The 24418-nt window shown below is 27.1% G+C and overlaps 2 protein-coding genes across 2 annotated transcripts in view; one reads left to right on the forward strand and one right to left on the reverse strand.

Moving 5' to 3' along the window:
- Positions 1-8071: 8071 nt before the first annotated feature.
- Positions 8072-24418, forward strand: part of LOC103577280 (tenascin-R) — a 63657-nt gene continuing 47310 nt past the window's right edge. Inside the window, exon 1 of the mRNA XM_008557858.3 lies at positions 8072-8887. Within this exon, the coding sequence (XP_008556080.1) occupies positions 8718-8887 (170 nt within the window). The 5' untranslated portion in view covers positions 8072-8717. The remainder of the gene's footprint in view (positions 8888-24418) is intronic.
- Positions 21430-23251, reverse strand: LOC103577262 (survival motor neuron protein). Its single transcript, XM_008557836.3, has 2 exons — positions 22730-23251; positions 21430-21960 (listed from the first exon to the last, which is right to left on the reverse strand). The coding sequence occupies exons 1-2, from the start codon at positions 23070-23072 to the stop codon at positions 21557-21559; spliced, it is 747 nt and encodes a 248-aa protein (XP_008556058.1). The 5' UTR covers positions 23073-23251; the 3' UTR covers positions 21430-21556.

Below are 24418 nucleotides of genomic sequence, written 5' to 3' on the forward strand. Positions count from 1 at the left end.
TAGTATTCTCACTGTCGTGATCGTGTCGTTTTAAATTGCTATAAAATAAATTTTATTTTTTTCCTGTACCATTATTTTATCTACCTTTTATTATTATACTTTAATAAATAGTTATAATAAATAATAATCTGATATTTAATGTGATTTATATAATTTTTAATTATGTTATTAATGTCTATTTTAAGTGTAAATACAATTTTTTTGTTTTAAATTTCTGTGTTTAATTTAATTACTACACTGTGAAAAATTTCCATTAAATTTTACTATGGGTGCATTGTAACACCGGACCATAAGAAAACTGGTACAAAATTTACAAGTATCCCATAGTAAACGGTATGCGCAGAAGACACAATTGGGACCTATGCGCATACGTTTACTACACTGTGAAAAATTCCCATTAAATTTTACTATGGGTGCATTGTATCACCGGACCATAAGAAAACTGGTACAAAATTTACAAGTATCCCATAGTAAACGGTATGCGCAGAAGACACAATTGGGACCTATGCGCATACGTTTACTACACTGTGAAAAATTTCCATTAAATTTTACTATGGGTGCATTGTAACACCGGACCATAAAAAAACTGGTACAAAATTTACAAGTGTCCCATAGTAAATGGTATGCGCAGAAGACACAATTGGGACCTATGCGCATACGTTTACTACACTGTGAAAAATTCCCATTAAATTTTACTATGGGTGCATTGTAACACCGGACCATAAGAAAACTGGTACAAAATTTACAAGTGTCCCATAGTAAATGGTATGCGCAGATGACACAATTGGGACCTATGCGCATACGTTTACTATGGGACACTTGTAAATTTTGTATTAGTTGTCTTATGGTCCGGGGTTACAATGCGCCCATAGTAAAATTTAATGGAAATTTTTTACAGTGTATTTAAGAAGATATAAGTGCACAGAGAAGTCTTTAAAAGTACGTGAAAAAAATTTTTTTAATTTGAAAATACTTAAAAAATTATAGACGTTTAAATTGAGCATGCGTCGTTTAATACGTGGTCTGACTAGAACATTAAACATCTTTTTTCAGCGACATAATTTTTCAATGAGCTATCGCGATATTCTGAGAAATAATTGACTAATTTTAATAAATAATCAATCATTTTATTTGTCATTAAATTTTTTATTTTTAAAACTTGGCTTAAAAAACTAAAAAAAAAAAAAAAAATAGAAACCCGTAAAAAAATCCCACGATGAAAATTTGTCACACAATTATTTCAAATTTCAAAAAATCATCAACTCAAAGTTCAAAATTGTCTCAATTTTTTAGAGGGGGGGGGAACTTCCATGGCCCATTTTGACCCCTTTCTTTAAATTCACTGTCAGGAACGTTCATGGAACTAATTTTTTTGAATGCTATTTAAATTACTCATAAATAAATATATATCTAAACGTGAAAAAAATATTAAATGTATATATTATATAAATCATAAATAGTATTGTTATTAACTAAATAATTATAGTTATTAAAATTATATAACTAACTAATAAAATTGCTGAGTAATAATCTAAGAGTAGAACCCTTTTGTGTAACGCATGCCATAATGAAAAAATAAAATTGTTTTGTTGAGTATTGGAGAAAGAAGTTACAACATGTATTCTCTCAGTGGTTTAGTGGGTACATAAAGTAGTAATCCACTCCATATTGGATGGTTAAACAGTATAGAGTGTGAATGTACATTAGACATTATCATAAGAATGTACTCAGTGTGCATGGGTTTTATGGTTGTGTCCACATTCAACACTTTCTTTACAATTTTATTTCCATTGTAATAATGACGCCGTCAGCAGTTGTAACTATGCCGTGTCAACATCAAATAACAATAATAAAATATATTAATATATGGTTTTATATATTTGAATCGGTACTATTGGGTTTTCTGTGATTTTGTATTAACATTTTCGTCACGTGCCACTTATTACAATCCCTTTCGCTACCTCTTCACAAGGGACCGCAGTGAAAATTCCTAAAAACTTTCTTTTTTTACTTATTTTATTTAACTTATTCATCTTTTTTTTTTTTTTTTTAATTTTTTTATAGTAATCTCTTGTCTTATAATTAATCATTTAGCTTCTGTATATAAATAAGCTAATGTAATACATATAATTTATCTTTAAACTTTTTATCTATTTATATTTTTATCCTATAATGCAAGTAATTAAAATTTGATAAATCTAAAAGAAAGTCATGACATCAATATTTACTAAGTAATTTATTTTTAAAAATATATCGAAATTATTAAAAAATTAAATTTTAAATAAAAAATTTAAATTAATTTTTAATGACACGAATATTTCATACCGACACCCGGATTCGAACCTGAGGCCTTCGGGTACCTGACTTGCCTCTTATTTACTTTGCTATTTTTTTTATAAGAAAAGACACTATATGTAAAGGAGTAGGGGCAAACTGGATCTCGTAAAAATTTTTATTGATAATATCTATAAGAGAGATGAGTTCTTATAAATTTTTGGTTAAAACTGTACAAAGGGTAAGTCGAACGTCATGAGGTGATTTGGGTCCAAATTTTTTTCAAAAAAGTTTCATTTCAATAATTTAATTTAAATTTTCAAAATTTATATTTACTCATAAATAGGAACAAGATTTTTTCCTTGATTTTGAACTGAATATTTCAAATGTTTGATATTACGGCGAAAATATTGGTCTTATCAAAAAAGTTTTGAAACAAAAGTTGTGGGAAATTTAATTTTCTATAAAAAATGTCTTATCAGATTTTTTTGTACGGCCAATATTTTCACCGTAATTCTAAAATTAAGACTCATAATGAATAATTCAAATTTGTGATAATTATGAAAATTTGAATTTGAAATTACGACTTTCTTTTTAGTCCTAAGAAAAAATTATAAGAGACATTTTTTTTATAAAATTGAATTTCCTACAACTTTTACTTGAATAATTTTTTTGTACGACCAATATTTTTTCCGAAATACCAAAAATTTGAAACCATTATTTAATATTGGTTGGTTTCAAATTGAAGCAAAAATCATGGCCTTATAAATTTCTCTTCAATAAGATCGAGCAAATTTAATTTGTCGAAGTATTTTAAAATGTAATTTTTTAGAGAAGGCCCATGTTCTTCCATTTTTTTAATTTTTTTACGGCTGGGTCATATTGATTCCAAATATTTATTATGGGCCAAAATAAAAGAATACTTAGTAAAAAAGAACACAATAATGAGGGGCCCATTTCACCCCCTCCCTTCTGTCATCTCTTTACATACATATATATACATATGAAGTGTGAAATAATTTGAATTTCAACCGTGAAAGTGTCGGGATATTTATGTATATTGTTGAACCATATGTGTATGTGCAAACATGTGCCGAGTAAAACTATATAAATATATATGAATAGCGGGTGTAACGCGAAAGCAAGAAGAAGAAAAGAGAATAAGTAAGAGTATGAGAGCTTAGTCATGAAGACCATGACCTCGAGGATGCTGATGGAGGCCATAGTACAAGTCGGTGCACTTGTTGAGATAAAATAACCCAAGTCCAAGAAAAGAGTCACATAAATATAACGAATATATCTAACCATATATATTTAAGATGAATAGGAGAAAGAAGTATATAATACAAGTACGTAGACCTTTGTGTAGTTAAGTAAAAGATTAGAGGCAAAGGCCATCGATGTTAAGCCCATATTATTGCTTGATCACGAGTCTACACTCAACAAGTGAATCGAGATGCCATTGGGATTCACGGGTAACAATAGCCATTCAATTATTCGATTGAGTGATCCAATACTACATACTACTCACTATGCTATACCCACATATATATTTATACTAGAGTTTATTAAACAATCAGCGAGGATTGTTAACCTTCTTCTTTACTGCTGCTTCTACATTTGTCTGACCTTAAATGCGTTTTTATTGTCACGCTTTTGATCACGGTCATAGAGTGATTAATAAAATTAATCTTAAACTCTCAACGCGTTTTAGCTTAACATTATTTTATTATCATTTTCAGCACCTTTTCGTAAGAGCGTTAACATTTTCTTTGAAGGATATGAGTAACATGATTTCGATGATCATGGTTCGATTTTTAATTATCGTTGGTTGGTCAATAGTAAAAATTTATTTTAAATTACAATAAATGCATTCAAGCTTTAAACCCATACAAAAATGTATATGGGGCATTCCATGTCAAATCGACCACTTTTGACCCTGACCCCTTTCGATTTGGCTGAAATTTTTTTTCCTTTTCTACCCCATTAAAATCATTTTTCAGGAAATTTTTAAATTTTTTTACCTAGCCCAAAAAAGTTAAGTTTTTCAAAAATAAGGCTTTTATTTTTTCAAATAGCTATGACTTCTTCAAAAATTGACTAATTGGGACATTCTTTTTTTCAAAATTTTCGTCAATGAATGTACTTTTCAGAAAAAAAATACAAAAAAATTAAAAAATGATAAACTTTATGAAAAAGCCTTATTTTTGAAAAACTCATAACTTTTTTTTTGGGTTGGCCCACATATGTCCCATGTAGCCGATACATTAATACATATATTTTTCTAATGAAGGTAATTTTGTATTTTAATTAGATACTTAATTAGCTAATTTATTTTTAAGATGCAAAAAAGTCACAACCTAATTATTATTACTATTTTTTTAGTAGATTTTATAAAAACCTAACTATTGTATTTGTCCTCATAATGGAATTTTCGAAAAATTTTGCTACCTCTTAACTCAGCTCGACGAGCTGAGTCAGAAAATACATTTGGTTCAAAAGTTTATATATGTATTTATATATATATATATATATATATATATATATGTATATATATATAATATAACGCGCGGTTCTCCAACGATAGCGCCCGCAATTCTATACCGATCTCAATGAAACTTAATATACTTATTCTATGGACGATTACCTTGGATGTGTTCGAAAATGAGCCAATTCGGCCAATAAGTTTAGAAGTTATGGTTAATTTGAATTTTGTAAAATTTTCAAAAAAAAATTTATTTACTGATTCAACTGGATGTAACTTTTAAACGTAAAGAGATAGCTCATTTTAGTTTGTTCTGTGCGAAAGCTCGTTCGATTGTCTTCAAATTTCACTATACAACTCAATGGTTTAACCATTTTATCTAATAGATAAATAGTTTTAAACATTCATAAAATATTATAATAAATAATTTTATTTATGTTTTCACTTCGATTGTAGCTACAATTTCAAACCGATCTCCTTGAAACTTGGTGTACGTATTTTGTGGGTGATTACCTTGATCGAGTTCGAAAACGAGCTCGATCGGTCAATTAGTTTAGAAGTTGTAGCATTCCAAAATTTTTACAGTCAAAAATTCATATTCTTACTTATTCTTTCTTAGATATTTTTTGAATCCTATAACTTATCGACTTTCTATAAAATTCATCTGAAAGCTCTTCAAATAAGCTTTCATTTTCATGCCTATTTATGTGCCTAGACCAATGAAATTTCTTATCTTACCACTCATTAAATGAAATTTTGCTATTGCATTGGTTCTCCTACTTTCAATACAATTTATAGAAATCTAACTACTGTATTTTTTAGTAAATTTATAAAACTGATTGAATTTATATTATTACTGTGTAACACTTATAAAATCCTAATCTTTCAATTCAAGTGTCTATATTCAATTTGGTTTTATTTACAGTGTATATTACTGATTTCAAGTATGACACTTAGATCATAATTGAAATTCTAACCTAAATTATTCTATTTAGTTTCGTATTCACTATTAATTCTACAGTAAAGAACACAGAATACTTTTTCGTAGATAATTTTTTTTTTTAACTTCAATTTTCACGATTCAACATCATTCCGATAATTTTTTCAAGTTTTTAATTTCAATTCTTAAATTTTGTTGCATTTAACTTAAAACTTTTTGCTGTATAACCTTGAAAATATTCGAGAATGTTAAAAAAAAAAATTTATTTTCTTATTAATGTTTATTCTAAAGGATGAAATAATCAAATAATGAGAAATCTACTTCCATTTCGGCTGCCGAATAGCCTCTTTTAATTTGAAAGTTTGCGACTATAATAAAAAACGTTTTTTATTAATTAATTAAAGTGTACGAGAAAAAAAAATAGGAAACAATAGTGACACCCACAGTTTTACTGCATTATGTAGAGTTTGCATCAGAGTACACAAATACACCGGTGTATCTGTAACTCGACCTATCTCTTGCAGCCTTTTTCTCACTCACTGTATCGCTTCACTAAACTACTATGCACTATGCACACTAGAGTAGAGCGTACGGCGATGCATAATGTAGCACACCAACATCGGTAACGCCTGCTCTCGCATAGCATTGTACATACATATGATTCATATAATATGAACATATAATTTATACATACCTACACACATATATATGTATACATATTCCCCATAATATAAAAGACATGAAAAATATTTCAAGTCGGACTATTTATTTTAATTTCCTATAGGTGGCTAACATGGTCGGACATTATTATGATACCATAGCATTTCAAATAAAAATAATTTCTCTGTGAAATGGCATGGAAAAAATATTTTTTGTCTTAAATATCTGATAGTGTCGGTTTCCTCTTATAAATAAACCCTGACTAAACCCTGATTAAAAAAAGGGATTTAAAAAGATTCGAAATAAAAAATTTTGAATACTTTTGAATCCCTCTTCTTATGGGGATTTAACATTGCAAATCGTTTTAAATCCCTTTTTTTAATCAGGGAACAACTGAATTCAAAATTTTAATTCTGTTATATTCTGTTGAATTCTGCAAAACAGACTCCAACTAAATTGAAAATTCGAATTTGAATTAAACAGAATAAAGCCGATTTGAAAATTTCAAATTCAGTTTAATTCGGATTCAGAACCAGAAATTGGGGAATTATTTTCGAATTAATCAGAATTAAACCGAAAAGAATTATTTAAATTCGTTTTAATTTGGACAAATTCTGATTTTCCTGCCGAATTAGACAGAATTCATTTTTAGGTTAGGTACCGAATTAACAGAATTTATCTGAATTAAATAGAATTAAAAACTTAATTCTGTTTAATTCTATCGAATTCAGTTGTTTAATCATGAAAATTTTTTTGGAGTTAAGGTTTTCGTGCGACACCTTTTATAACCTCAAAAATTCGAAAAAAACTATAAATGAAGCATTAACAATGTATACTGCCACGATTGCCAACAGGAAATGCAAAAAATTCATTTTCTCAGCAATGTAGAGTAAGGTGGTTTTCTACTGAGAACGATAATGTACTAATTAATCATGATTATTAATTAATCTAGATAAGTAAACTATTTTGCCGGTAGATAAGAGTTAAAAATTAATCCGACTTATTCTTTCACAAAATTTGTAATTATTCAACACAATTAATAATCCTATTATTATTATTATTTAAAATAATTAAAAATATTTCTATCATCAGTAAAATATTAAAAAACCAAGTATTTAAATAGATAGCTCTATTTAATAAATATAAGCATATGTAGTGAATTGTATTAGCTAGTAGTCTTCCGGAGGTTTAGCCCGTAATCATAAACGTCGGTCATGGTTCCGACGTGAAAGTAAAGTCTTAGTTGACTGAGAACGCGTGCCCGTATATACCAGTAATTCTTTCGAGTACAACCTCATGTAAATATCAAGTATAATACACGTATATAATATGTATATCTATATGTATATATAAAAAGTTGTATTGCTTTGATATCCGGTCAATAGGTGAGGGTGGCCATGGTAGTATACATAGGATTCGAGAAGGAATTCATGCTTGATACCCATATCTACTAGTATAGATTGAGAATAGTTGATACGGTCCCAATATCGATAAATATAGGAGACCCAATACAACACCCAGCTCGGCCTACACTCAATGTAAGTCTGTAAACTGTAAACCCATTCTATATTACACGGTTTTACCTTTACTTCTCGTTACGCTTTGGCTTAGGCGGCTGCTGCTGCTGCTGTTGCTTTTGCTGTGGAGGGCCCGGACCCCGTGACAGCCACCACCGCACTCCAGCACTCAAGACTTCGAGAGAGATGCGGACAGTCAGACACTTTACCAACAACCGAGTCCACGGACGGACGTTTTGTTGCTTAACGCCACTTACTCGATACTTATAACTCGATTTTTTATTTTATTATTATATATTTATTTCAAATAAACATTCAAATATCAACACTAAATTGTGAAATTCATGTGTAATTTTATTGGCGATATTTTAAATTTTTTAAATTTATTCTTATCAATAAAATGATTTTTTATGAGACTGTTAATTTTTATTTGTGACGTGATTGATTTAAATAATTATAAAATATATCAATAAACATTTTAATTTATGTAATTTAAAATATAAAAAACTTTGAGTGAAGGATAAGTGATTTTTGTTTGAAAAAATTTTTATAATTTTTACTCCAGTGATTGAAATAAAAAATTAGGCGGTAAATTTAATTTGTGACAGAAAAATTTTGATTATTAATTATAAAATAAAATTTTACTAATTAGTTATTGAACATTATTTAATAAAAGATAACTGCCGCTTAATTTATTGAACAGGTTTTGTGGATTTTATTATTATTTTTTAATTATTTAATGAGAGACAGTAGTGTTGAGTGTTAGAGTGTGAAAAATAGTTAAATAAATATTATTTTAAATAAAATATATATATAATAAATAAAGTGAACGAAATAAAATATGAAAATGAGAGCAGCGGTATTAGCCGCTTGCCTCATGGGCATTGCCCTAGCCGGTAGTCCAAGATTACCGCGAACTTCTGCCGATCAAAGGAGCACCAGGAATGCTAATATTAATCATAACATTACCAACATTTTACCTGCATCCATGAGAGGATCTTCACGTAGTCGGTAAGTTTTTTTTTAAATTTTTATCAAAAAAAAAAAATTATTGCGATAGAGTAAATAATTTGTTTGAACGTGAAAACGCTTAGAAAAAAAGTGGAAATGAAGATTTATTAAGTAACATGAGAGAAAGGATAAGAATTATAGATTGCACAGCATCTATGAATTTATAACTCTATATAAATATATATATGTATAAAGTATACAGATGTTTGTTGTATTCAGTGTAATATTCGTGAGTTCACGATTTAAGCTAATTGCGCCACTTGTTTTCGATAGGATTTTATGAACCTTCAGTAATATATTACATATTTTTATATGTATCTTATATAAATATAATAGAGAGGACATGGAAATATTTCGATAAAATTCGTGATTTTGTCATGACTTAAATTGTACTTGGATTTTTTTTTTATGTATAATTTTTTATAAAATATCTAGCAAAATTATGTCATAAAAAAAAATTAATTAATTATTAGATTAATGGTGATCTAAATTCAGTATTTTTTTTTAGATTCTGTCGGTCAAATTTTTTATTGTTCAATGCTGACCTTTAAAAAAAATTGAAATAGTTTTTTGACCTGAAAAGATTTAAATGAATCTGAGTCGATATAGATCTAGTAATAAATACCCGCGTTTAAATTTAGCTTCGCTTTAAGTACTCAGTATACTTGAATATACCCATTTCACTTGACATTCTTAAGCAGCCCTAAATAAGTATTTTTTATACTTTATACTCTTATTAGCTCCTATGGATTCTAAAAAGTCAAATTTAATATCTCATTATAACCTACAAAAACTATTCATTCTCATTTGGTAGGACAACTTCTTAAACTCCTGATTAAAAACTAAGTATTCTACGTGTGCCCTGACTAAACAACTGAATTCAACCAAATTCAAAATTTTGATTCTGTTATATTCTGTCGAATTCTGCAAAACAGAATTCAACTGAATTGAAAATTTGAATTTGAATTAAACAGAATAAAACCGATTTAAAAATTTCAAATTCAGTTTAATTCGGATTTAGAACCAGGAATCGGAGAATTATTTTCGAATTAATCAAAATTAAACCAAATAGAAGTATTTAAATTCGTTTTAATTTGGACAAATTCTGGTTTTCCTACTGAATTAGACAGAATTCATTTTTAGGTTAGGTACCGAATTAACAGAATTTATCTGAATTAAAGAGAATTAAAAATTTAATTCTATCGAATTCAGTTGTTCAATCAGGGTACCCAATTCCTAACTCCTGCATTAGTCCTTTGAATTCTAATTTACTTTTTTCTTCAATTTAAAATCTTTCAGTGGACCTAATAAAGCCCTATTAACACTCTATACGCTTAATAACATAACGATTCTATATTTAAAAAAAAAAGCATCTTTCTTATTAAATGCGAATTGATAGGTTCAAATAAATTTGTTAAAACTGTAGGTCTACTGGGTCCTAATAAATAGTGTAGAATTCATAAGCCTAAATGAGCTTTTATAGTATGTTTAGGCTCTGATAAGTATTGATAATTTTAAATTTTACCACCTATATAACAACTCAACATGGCATTTTCTCTCATAACTGACATTTGTACACTGTGAAAAATTCCCATTAAATTTTACTATGGGCGCATTGTAACACCGGACCATAAGAAAACTGGTACAAAATTTACAAGTGTCCCATAGTAAACGTATGCGCATAGGTCCCAATTGTGTCGTCTGCGCATACCGTTTACTATGGGATACTTGTAAATTTTGTAGCAGTTTTCTTATGGTCCGGTGTTACAATACGCCCATAGTAAAATTTGTTGGAAATTTTTCACAGTGTAGGATTTATATAGGACTTATTTTTTTTCCGTATTATTTAAATACTTAGCAAGTCCTTTTTTTTCTTGATCCTAGAATTTCAATGTTCTAGCAAGGTTTCAAATTTTGACTCGGGTAGTCCTTTTCTTTCTTGATCCTAGAATTTCAAGGTTCTGGAAAGATTTCAAATTTTGATTCGGGTAGTCCTTTTTTTTCTTGATCCTAGAATTTCAAGGTTCTAACAAGGTTTCAAATTTTGATTCGGGTAGTCCTTTTCTTTCTTGATCCTAGAATTTCAAGGTTCTATCAAGGTTTCAAGTCTTAACGGGTATATAAATTTAAAATTTGAAAAAAACATGAGCTGTAAATTTTTTTTTCGGAGTTCAGATAAAAAAATTAATTTTTAAAATTAAAATCATAAAATTTAATAAATAATTATTTTTTGAATAATTATTTATAAAAGGAATTATAATTAGAATAAATACTTAAAAGACTCATTTACTCTTTCACTCTACCTTGAATTATACACCTTAGTGTGACTCTTCGCGCATTAATCGTGATTGCATCGCACACGATTTAGGACCGGGCTCGTTAATTAAAGACTCGTTCCCCGGCAATCCATTCAATATATTTATATATATGTCATTTAAAGTTTCAGAAGGCAATTTCGAATTTACCCTCAGGTACTTAAATACTTGCGGTTTCAAGTACTCTTTAGTTCTCAATTTACAGTACCTACTCAGCCTTTAAACTTTAAATACCTTCATTTTATTTCATTTCATTCAATATAATATAGTACACACACTACATCGGATAAAATACCTACAGAAGCATGTCTGCCTTTTGTTTCTTCATTGACTGGTGAAATTGTCGGCTCGTTAGGAACCCAAACAGAATTAACAAACGATTACTCAACCCTATTGGGTTCGAATATAAATATATATTATGTCGTACTAGTAATTGTCATTTTAAAAATAAAAAAATAAATTCATTGTCATTAATACATAATTTCTCTTCAATAATTATTAGTGTCATGATTTTTTATTTATTTATTATTCATAATATAACTTTCGCGATTACAGATTGATGAATCGTTTTATTTTTATGTCCGCATGATTACCGTAATGCCAAAATGGTTCACATACCTCTATATATATATATATATATATATATATATATATATATATATATATATATATATATATATATATATATATACTTGATTATGGTATGTTGTTCTTGCGATGATAAACTTTTCTTTTTGATATTGCAGTTGATTACTCTTTTTAGGCTATAAGATTAATTATCAATGACCTTTTGATTTTTTATGGTTAAATCAGACAAGTATAGATGATTATTTTAATCGATTTCAATATTATTTAACCGTAAAGCTAATTTAGATCAGTCAACCTCAAATTATAATATTTGAAAAATTTATATTCAAATGAATCGTTTATTTGAAAAACCCCATAAGTCAAGAAAACAAAATTTTTCAGGAAACACAAAAAACATTTTTCTGGAAAAACTTGCCATTGAAATGATAAATAAATAATTGAAGAGAATAATGTTAGCGTCTCTGAAAAATATTCAAACAAGAAAAATTAAATTTTTTAATTGAAACTACTTAAAAAAATTATTTAAAATTGATTGACTTATGGGGTTTCTCAACCAAACGGAAGAAAAAGTTATAAAATCATTGTTTTTTTATTTTTTCCACTAAAATAATTTATTAGACTGATAAAATGAAGTATATAATATGTATTTGAACTCTGAAACTCAGAAATTACAAAAAATAATAATTAATTTAAGTATTTTAATTAGTCATATTATTTTTTTTTTTTCAAAAAAAAGCGCGAATTTTAAATAAAAAAGAAAAAAATTATTTCTATAAAACTAAAACTGCATATGTTTATTTGAGAAACCCCATAAGTCATTGATTTATGGTGTTTCCCAATAAAATGAAATTTCTGTCACCCCGTTAATTGTTTTTTAAACACTGATTTGATAGATATTTTTATTAATTTCTACGGGGGGCATCCAAAGAACCCAAAAATGCAAAAAACCCAATTTCGAAAAAACATGACTTATGGGGTATCTCAAATAAACGATTCAAATGTTATGTATATTTTTTACGGTAGTTAAAAGTATAACTGGATTATGCTTTTGTGAAGGATACTTTTTTTCGAAAACACTAGACTACATCTTTGAATGCTTTTTTTTAGTCAATGTCCTCACAGCTCACTTGAATAGAAAGTTGGTCCTCAACTCTGTTGTGTCACTTTTTTAACTTAAAATTTTTATTTTATTTTCATTTTTTACTTTTTTTTTTATTATTATTATCTCAACATCCAAGTCACGCAAACCTGCGACAGTAATAAACTGCTCGTCTAATTTGACAGCCGATAGATAAAGATATGAATTATAATGCTGTGTCATCCCGATGATTGAAATAAAAAAAAAAATTACAAATATTTAATTTATTTAATATTTAAACGGGGCGCGAAATTCAAAAGAAAATTTGAACTTCAGTTGATAATTTATAACTATATGAGTTAAGAGTTGTAATGTCGAACAAGACCAATATCAAGATAGTGGATGTTTATTTGATCTTAACAACTGATTTGATCTTAACATCAAATAATGATGATCATGAGGATCTCGTATGTCTGTTGATATTTACGAGGAAATACGAATGACTTGACTTCCTCCTTTCCATTTTATTTTCTGCCCTGTACGTTTTCATATCAAATAAATATATAGATATATATGTTCATGTAATGCTCCAGTTGAGTTGACCACGTAATTCAACGTCGCCAAGAGACGATCATGCCCACAAGAGACAACAGGCTTCTCTTTTACTTGTGCACCGACGTTATACTTAATGTTTTTCCTTTTTATAAAAAAAAAAAAAAAAAAAAAAAAAAAACTGCACTTCCTTATTTTCTTGCTATTTCCTATTATAGATGTCATGATAAAATATATAACGGTTTTATATGAACAAAAAAAATTTCAAGAATTTTGTTAATTTTATTAATTTAAATTTTTATTATTTTTAAAAATTCCATTTCTTATTAAATATTTGATTTTTTGCTATCGCTCGTAAAATTTTACGTAACATTGTTTTATATATTATTCTTTTTTTGGTACAGTAATTTTATTTATTACGCGGATCTTTACTGTGTATTTAAATATTAATATATAGAATGTAATTTTAAAATTACCAATTTTTAATTTTTTGTTAAATAATTTAAAAGTTTTACGGTGTAATGAAAAATTTTTTTTATGGTAAAAAACTATTTTTAAAATTATTCAAGAATTTTAATTTGTCAATTTTGTTTGAAAGTTCTAAATAAAATTGATGACTTATTATTTTTTTTTTTTTTATGTAAATTATCAGAGAAAAAAATAAAAAATTAAATTTATCTCGGTGAAAATTAATACCTAAGATGCATAAAAACATGTCATTTACACAGTTTATGAGTACTTGAGTACAACCTGCAGTGAATCATTGTTACTGTTACTATTATGGAAGCACATTATTTTATTATTTTTTAAACCAAGTTGACACACAGTTTAAAATGTTTATGTTCGCACTGATTTACTTGCAAATTATTATCTATATTTTTATTTAACAATTACGTCTATCGTCCATTGGATTGTAAAAGGTAAAAATGATTTTTCTCAATGGAGAACGAAAGTGGATGTCGTATATACTTTCGACATTAATAAAAAAAAAGGAGAAAAAGGCGTTGGTTGATTTTATTTGTATCATTATATTCTCTACCGTTTTAAGACTGTAACTGAGTAATATCTTCAGTGACTTTCTTGTCTTTAATGCACACCACACTCCATTTTTCATGTACTTTTTTTTTATTTTTTTGTTGATGATAATTGCTTGAGCTTGTGTTTTTACTTTAAAACTCTTTTTATATTTATAATTAAATCTTTAACGTAATTGCGATTGCAGAAGGAAGGAAATTCAAGACATAACTTTCGTAACTCTTATCAATCTATAAAAAAAAAAATTTATTTTTAAAATAAATCAGTTGTTAAAAGTAAAAATAAATATGACAATATTTAAAGAAAGTATTTTTTCATAGTTTAACTAGGTGATGATTAAAAAAAAAAAAAACATTATATATAATGTTTTTTTTTTTTTTTTTTTTTTTTAGTTTCACATTGATTCCTACTTATTAATATCAATTTATAGAACTGATCATATACAGACACATGCCATATCATTTTACTTGGATGATGACTCTCTTGATTCCCCGTTACTTTAAAAGTCAATGAAATTCATCTGCAATTAATATTTTTTAAGTGGCATCTTCCGGAGGATTGTATCCATATATAATACTACACTATACTACAACGTTGGGAACCCGTTTGTTAACTTTCCCACTAACTTTTTTTTCTTCTTAACTTTGAATTAATTTTAATAGTTTAAAAAAAATTATAAACAAAAATACGCATACTTTTCTCGCAGTACATAGAGAAAGTGGGGGAAAAATGGGCCCTTAAAATTTAAAGGCCCCACTCCCCTTTCCCCTATTAGGGGAGAGTGGGGCAAAATGGGCTTTACTACATTAATAAAAAAAAACTCATTTAATGGCGGATTTAATAATGTCGTAATCGTAAAACACTAAAATTTGTAAAAAAATATATTTTTTATATTACGGTATTTTAATTCATAGTAATAAAGTATAATTCATCCATGTATTTTAAATAATTATTATTTATTAATGCATTTTAAAAATATATTATATTTATCTATTATAAAACTTTTATTAGACTAGGAAGTTTTATTTTAATAATAGTAACTAATAAACCATGACATTTGTGATAGATTCGTAATTTAAAAGAAAAAAGAAATTGCCATTTATTTACATAATTATTAAATAATAAATAATTTTATGTTAATAATTACGCAAAGGTGATATAAAACTATATACATAAAATATAAATGATATGTAAAGAGTAAAAAATGGATATTTATAAAACTGCGTAAATAAAAAAGGTGTAAGTTCACGTTATCTTTGTCTTGAGGTCATTGGTGTTGAATTTAATTTAGAGGTGGTAAAATTTTTATGTGAATATAGCTGACAGTTGTGAATTTAAAAATTTTTTAAATAAGTGTATTAAATGTTAATCGAATAAAATTTTAAAATGCACATTTATAGAATTTGAAAATCAGTTCGTGCATTTTTTCTATTTTTTATTTTTTAATTTCTTTATTTATAATTTAAAATTTGTCTCATATTTGCTAAATTCACACTCATGAATTTTTCGAACTTTTTTTTTTCACCAAATGAATTAAAAAAAAAAAAAAACTAAAATTATGCACATGTAGAAAATTTAAAAAACTATAAGTGCAATTTTTTAAATTATTTTTTTTTAACAATTTAATGTTTAAAAATAAGTTCAAAAATTATCAGATGTCGGCCAACTTCACTGTGGTAGAAGAAGTTTCAAGCGAATTTTGAAAAATTGAGGGAGTCTTATAACGAGGTCCGACTGCCGTATTACTTTATGAAAAACATCAGAATTGAGAATGTTCATTTTAACCACTTTTTTTCCAGTCTAAAAATAATTTATATCTTTAAAAATATAATCTAGGTCATAATTTTATTATTGCAAAAATTAAAAACACGAGCAGGTATATTATATCTGCTCATCCATTTAAAAAGTAAACGATAATCAACTAGTGAGTATTGCTGAAAGAGCCTTGCATTTATATCTATAATAGTAGATTATTATGAAATTAGAAGTACAGATATCCAGAATACATAGAGATGAAGTAAATAACATTTGTAAATGTACATAGAGCACGTGTATTATATATATGTATACATATACACATAAACTGGAAATATTTCTGACTGACTGACTGTTTGTCTGGATGGCTTGCTGTCTGTTTAATACTCAAACAAGTTTGGCTGTTTGATATATAAGCTAGAGATCTGACACTTGGCATCAATTGACTGACCTATCATTACTTGCCCATTCAGTGGAACTTTATTATGTTAATAATGTGTTAGTATACACTGCTACTTGCATAACATCTCAACTACTTCCTAAGATATGTTATTTACAAAATCTCCTTCTATACTTAATACTTAGACACTATCCTGCACCATATACTCTTCTTCAAGAAGTTCAGACTTGTTATTAAATATCACGATATATTTGTTTTCGTTAATTACTAGTTGCTGTTTATAAAATAAAAAATAATAATTTTTATTTGTTTATATTTTTATAATTATTCAATCATTCGTTTACTCGAAATATTAATAACGATGAACTTTGCGTTTCGTTAATTGGTGAAATTGCCATCCAGCTGTCTTACACTCGTAATACTGATCTTTAGATTTTACATCGGCAAGACGTAATCGTTTAAGTGTTTTTTCATTTTTTAAATAAATTATTTTATGATGGTATTGCTCAATTGGTTGGATTGATAATATCGTAAGACAGTTGTAAAAACAAAAATAATAGTTATTAAATTACTTAGTCAATCGTTTATACTTTAAATGCCTTGACATATTAGTTAATAATTATTTACTTCATTTGACAAATATATTATTATTTACTTTTTATTAACTATGCAAACAAATCCATGCATTTTAACATTTTACAGTAAAAAAAATTTTAAGCTTACTGTAGTACTTCTTCTTTACTGTAAAATGTTAAAATGCACGTATCTCATGAACAGTGCATTTTAGCAATATAAGTGTGATGAGCAATTTTGTAGAGAACAAAATTTCCTAAAAGATTGGTCCTATGCATATTTTTTGTAAGATGAGCCGTTTCTTTACTACAGGACTCTCGATAACTCGAACTTCAAGAGAAGTGATAACTTCGAGTTAACGAGTTTTCGACTTAACAAGATGTTCGAAATTTGCAAGTAGATTTGACCAAAAATTAAGAGAACACTTAATTTCTGTTATGTAAAGCATAAAGTAATAGAGTAAGTTGTTAATTTTCGTTTAACACTCATGATGTCTAGATACGAACTGATTAACAGTCGATAACTTTGCAAGAAAATAATTTAGAGAGAAAATATACATTACAAACAAGAATATAAGAAGTATTGAACATTTCTATAGGAATTTAGATTTGATTGCTATAAGCTTGGACAGTTCGGAGAAAAACGTCTTTATATTTTACTAACTTCGGTTTATAGAGTTTCACTTTTAAAATTCGAGTTATAGAGTATAAATATGCCTTATCGATACTGGAAGGGAAATGATGCTAAGTTCGAGTTACAGAGTCCAAATAATTCGAGCTATCGCGTATTTAAGTGTTCAGTATTTAAGTGTCTGGGAAGTGTCTTTTAGAACACTTTCGATGCACTTTCAGATACTTTCGGATAATTTCGGATACTTTCGGAACACTTTCGAGCATATTCGAGCAGATAGCTGTCAAAAACTTGTCAAAAACACAAATTTCACATGATAAAAAATTTCAAATAATAATAATATAATTTTTTTTTTTTTTAATGGAAGGGAATGCAAATTTTTTTTGAATTACTGAGGATTTTGACTTAACAAAGTTCGAGTTATCGAGAGTCCACTGTATGAACAAAAATAAATGAAAAAAGTGAAAAATTGACTTTCAGATCTGATACAATCGACAGGGATCGAGTTAGACCAAAACCGTTATGTACACTTTTAAAAAACAACAAATACTCTACAAATAAAAACAGGTTTCAAAACGATAGCTCAAAACCGGGCTAAGTTATAGTAATTTAAAAAAAAAGTTATTCGATTTACATGCTTTTTAAATGGGGAAACTTTAATGCTCGAGAAGAACTTAAAATTAAAATTAAAAGCTGAAATTTTCAGGGAATTATTTCGTCTGTCGAATAGTCTTTTAAATAATTTTACATTCTGACAAAAAAAAAATCGAATTATTTATTTTTTAAAGTATCCGAAAATGTTCTTAAAATAAATGAAAATGTTTTAATAAATCACGTGTTGAAGTAAATAAAAATAGTCTGGTAGGTATAATAAAAAATAATTGCACGTTACATAGCATTAAAAGTTGGACAAATTAAAGGAACAAGCATGAAAGAGAGTTAACTACGAGACGAGAGTCGTTGATGTGAACATTAAATTACTTGAACAAGCAAAATACAAGTAAAGAGAAAAGTACATTGGGTATGGATTTTAACGTTTGAATTGCGTGAGTAAAAAAAACGAGCATAGAAAACATCAGTACATTAAAAATTTAAAAAGTCCAAGACAAAGATTTATTTTTCTTTAAAATTTAACAACGTAAACTTCCGTTTGTTTAGTTTATTCCTGTCTGTTATAAGAGTTTGTTATATACGATGCCTCAAGGCGTTTAAGTAAAGAGTTTTTACTGATAATAATTGCCGATGGTTCCCATTGGAAATAGCTTACAAATGGCGCAATTTAAATTACTGAGTGACTACTCTTTTACTTTTACATTTTAAAATATAAATATATATATATTTATAGACAGATTTAAAATACTTTTGTGTGTTAACTATTTATGATTTATTTATGCGCGACATACTTTATTAATATATCTTTTGTCCATTGTTGGATCAAGTATAATGATGTCACTTTGGTATAATCATGAAAAGATTACTAGTTTTTTAAAAGTGGAACGAGTTGTATTAACAATAATAAAAAAGGAGTGTAGGGTGTTGTGTTGCGAAATTTAAATCAAGGGTTTGCTTGACAAAAGATCGAAATTTGAGACGAATTTAATTTAAAACAAATAAAATTACGGGTTTAAGAGACTTTTTTTCTCTTTCTTATTCAAATATTGACTTGTTTAATTTACTTGGCATAACTTTAGGGAGAGTATTGTTTGTTTTATGGCTTAAAGTGGATAAAGTTAAATATTGTTATTAATTTTGAGAAATAAAATGAATGGAAAAGGTGTGTTATGTAAAGCATTTGTGTGTATTAAGTGTTGACCGCAATAAAAAATAAAGACGTATGTAATACGGAATGGTGGTTTGTCATTTCCTCATAGTGTCACTTTTCATTTCTTTATGATACAAATATATATATAATAGGACATAAGAATTTTAAAAGGTTATTGTACCTGCATCACATAGAGAGCTGTGATGCGGGATAATTACTGTTATAGAGTATGAAGTAAAAATATTCAAGTAATATCAACGATAAATTAACTTTAGCGATGTTATTTACAGAGCCATATAGAGAGATTCTTGTTAAAAAAAGTTATAATAGTTTTTTACTTTCCCATTTCGCGCATATGACACTCGAGAAATAAACTTGGGACTAAGAATGCTTGGTATTTTTAAATAGTCTACATTTCTGAGAGCTCGCATAGTCTTGGAAGCCACATATTGATCTAGATATATAGCAACTTTAATGTGGAACATGTGTCAGAAGCCCGACAATAAGTTTTTTTATTCTGCCTTAGAGGCAAAGAGTGCTGGACATTAACCCCAGGGATTGGTGACCTGATAATTACTTTGTTTTTTTTTTTTTTTTTTTTTTTTTTTTAATTTAAGTAATTTACTAGCATTGTTCTGAAAAGTAATAGTGATTATTTTTTCAACCCTTATATTAATATAAAAAATTTTCTACATTTGACATCATAGAAACTAAAGTTAGTTGACGTCTAATGACTTTTGAATTTTTTTTTCAAAATGATAAATTGTAAAAAAAAATATTTTGAAAAAATGCACCTGTAGTTTTTTAAATTTTCTACATGTGCAAATTTTTAGTCTTTTTTTTTTTTTTTTTTTGTAATTGATGTGTTAAAAAAAATCTGAAAATGCATTAATTATTTCGAGGAATATGTCAAACATTTTTCTAAAAATAGATATTAATTTTTTCGGTAGTTTGATACTATATCAGAATTTTTTTCGTTCGTGAATCAAAGTGTGGGAAATATAATATAATTACTGTAAATAATTTTGAATTTTAATTATTTTATCCCTAATAACTAGGGACAAGATTTTTGTCTTGATTTTGAATTGAATTGTTCAAATGTTTGATATTCCGGCGAAAATATTGGTCTTATAGAAAAAGTTTTCAAACAAAAGTTGTAGGAAATTTAATTTTTGAAAAAAAATGTCTCTTATAATTTTCTTATACGACCGATATTTTCATCGTAATTCCTAAATTAAGATTCATGATGAATGATTCAAATTTTTGTTACTTATGAAAATCTTAATTTTAAAATTATGGCTTCCTTATTAATACTAAGAAAAAATTACATGAGACGTTGTTTTTAGAAAATTGAATTTTGAACAACTTTTACTTGAAAAATTTTTCTATACGACCAATATTTTTGCCGTAATATCAAAAAGTTTACATCACTAATTATTTATTGTCAATTTTTTAATTAAGGAAAAAATCCTGGCCTTACTAATAACTCAAAGGTATTTTTCTATCTATATATTAAATATTTTTTGCCTTAACGAGAGTTATTTAATTGACATTGCCGAAGATTAAGACAGATGATAGACTTCATTATGACAAAACTTATTTATAAAAAAAAATTATGCGGTACATTAATTTAAAATGTCGCAAGGAAATGTCTCTGATATTAACTTTCCATTAAAAAGATTCTTCCCATAAGTTTACTCTAATTTTAATTACATGGCAATTACTTTAAAAATAACAAGTCATGAAACTTGAATTATTAGACGTGGGTTACCTTCAGTACTATTTATAAAAATTCATAATTATATAAAACTAATCTTATTATTTAAAGGATTAAAAAAAATTAATTAATTTCAATAAAAATAAATTTATATTTTGTCATTGAATGTTATAATATATTTTTTTACAAAAGTTATAAATTTTTAAAAATAAATGTTTAAATAGATCTTGATGAAAATATAATGAATGAGTAATAAATAGGGGTTCATCCGTCGTTTTTCTTCGATTTTTGTCCCTGTTTGATACCATGATAATAGCCAGTATGAAAACCACTGATGTACCATGACATGAGCATGCTGGAGAGCGCATCTGTATCATTTTTAGGAAGCCGGTCCATCAGCTGAGGAGGAATTGGCGGAGGAGGCGGAATTCCATCGAATGGTAAACTTGAGCTTGGAAAACTAGGCTGCTGATGTTGATTTCCTGTTTCAAATGCCATCTTCTCTTCGCTGTATTCATTTTTTATTTGCTCATAATTAGCATTTGAATATTTTACATTCGAGCATGATGCAGTATCTGATGTAGACATTTGTTCATAACCTATTTGATTTTCCATTCCATCAGACTCGTACAGAGATGATAATTCCACTTTCTCAGTGTTACCATATCCTATAATAAAATTAATTTTACTTAATATTTTATTAAAATTTAAAATAAAATATAAGGTAAAAGTTCTTATACCCGCTCACTTTTCATTGGAGTGAGATTAAATTTCTCAATATAAATTAATAAATAAAATGAAAAACCATATTTTTTTTTATAGTTATTTTTTGAAGTTTCGAGTATTGAAATAAAATTTTAGTTTGAAGAATAATCTTGATAATTAATTATTATTAATTTTCTAAATAAGGTCCTTGAGTGTATCCATAGTCGCTCACTAAAAGTTGTCATGTACCATTACTCGATCAACACATGGCCCTATAGTCGCTCAAAGACAATATCAATTAAACTATCATAAGTTTATTGATTTGGACAAATAATTTATAAATTATATTACTTTATTCTTTCATAATATAAAATTTCATGAATTTTAAAAATGTATTTAATAAGATATAGTTATAACAATTTTTAAAAAATTTGACGTAACCTAAATTTAATCTAACGAATGAACGTTAAAGTAAAAAATGCCCGGCTATGCGCGATTTTGAAAACAGTCATGTAATTTAAATTTATAATCTATTATAAAATAATTTGATACATGATATTTTAATATATTTAGATTCACAAATAATTATTTATTAATAATAATTTTTTTATTTGAAATTTTTTTTTGTAAAAATTATAGAAAACGCATTAAACAGTTAAAGTGAGCGACTAATGGTTCTGAGCGAATATAGGGTGTTTTACCTTAATTAGACGAATCATATAATTACTTTACCTAAAAATTTAACAAGGCAGGTTTTGGAGTCTTTAAATATTTTCAAAATTGTAGCCTCGTAGGCTTGTCCATCAACTGAATAAATAGCACGACATTGAGAACCAACGGTCCATTTATTTATCAAATCACTATCAGGTAAACTATCACGGGAGTCACGAAGTTTCGCTGAATTTTTACGATAAGTTTTAGTAGTTTCAATACTTAACCCCTTTGCAACTTCTTCTTTAGCCAAACTTACAGCTCGATCATAAGCTTTTATTAGAATCGAATCATCCCAAACATCATCTTTGTCAATATCGTCACGATTCGATCGAACAAATAACACGTTTTCACTCTCAGACATTTCAAGTGTTTAATTTTACAATAATTTTCACTGATTTGTTGTTCTGATTAACACTTTATTACACTTAACAGCACTTTAACGTAATTAAAACACTTGACACTTTGTTTATAACAATAATTAATAAATATTTTTTGATTGAATTTAATAACTCTGAAATAAATCTCTTGGTAGGAACAAATTGCGACATCCAGCGGCTATTCGGGAAGCGCGACTATCTCACTCTAACCATCCTCTTCTAGTTATCCCCACTTTCGCTATATTGAATTGATTGCTCTCTTTTAGCGTGAAACTCTGTACAGTAGTAACTGATGATAAAGAAATTCTTTGCGAAATTCAAATAAAAACCCTATTAAATAATATTTTTTATATTTTCTTAGAAAAAAATTAATTAGTTTGCTTTTTAGGCCGATATTTACTTAACATAAAAATCGATTAATTTATCAGAGCGATATCATTCAAACTTTATTATAAAAAATTTTTGAGGGACAAAAAAAAATATTGAAAAATTCACTTAAAATTTTTTAAATTTTTTATATGTGCATATTTTTTATTTTATTTTTTTTTTTCCTGTAAATAATGTGTTGAAAAAAAAATTCAAAAATTGACAATCATCTGCTAACCTTGAAATCATAAATATTAATTAATTTTTCTATTGACAATTTTTGATTAATATGTGATTATAAAAAATGTTTTTATCATAACTAAAAAAAAAAAAAAAGCATACATTTTTTTTAACAGTCACAAATTTATTCATCAAAGTAAAAATAAAAAAACAGGGTATTTAAAATACACTATAAACGCCTGTGTTATTTCGAGAGTACGTATAGCCTAAAGGCAGCCAAATGGAATTGCATAATGGTCACGAAACGGTATCGCCAATACGTAAGAGTAATAATCGCGTAATCGCTACTGATCCGAAAGTGCGAGTGGTCCACATTATACTCGTTTAAACAAATTGATACACATCTCAACATGTATATATATATATTTACACACATAATGTTGTGGAATAATATTTTTTGGATGTTTGAATAGCCGGGTGTGTCTCACTTGGTCATATTTTTTATAAATATATAAATAAAAATAAAAATAAATTTTAATCAGGTTAAAACGGTTCCCTTTTTTATAGTAATAATAAATATAATATATATATAAATACATTTAATTCATGCTTTATACGCATTTGATTTTATATACATGCTTATAGTCGTAAAATAAATTTGAAATTAAATAAATAGTATTTTATTGTATATATTCGCAAGTTCTGTACATGAGTTTCGCAAACAAGTAATAATGATCAGCGTTATACTTGCTTTGAAGTTGAAACCAAACAAAATCGTCCATAG

Source organism: Microplitis demolitor, chromosome 1 (genome assembly GCF_026212275.2).
Source record: "Microplitis demolitor isolate Queensland-Clemson2020A chromosome 1, iyMicDemo2.1a, whole genome shotgun sequence".
Lineage (NCBI taxonomy): Eukaryota > Metazoa > Arthropoda > Insecta > Hymenoptera > Braconidae > Microplitis > Microplitis demolitor.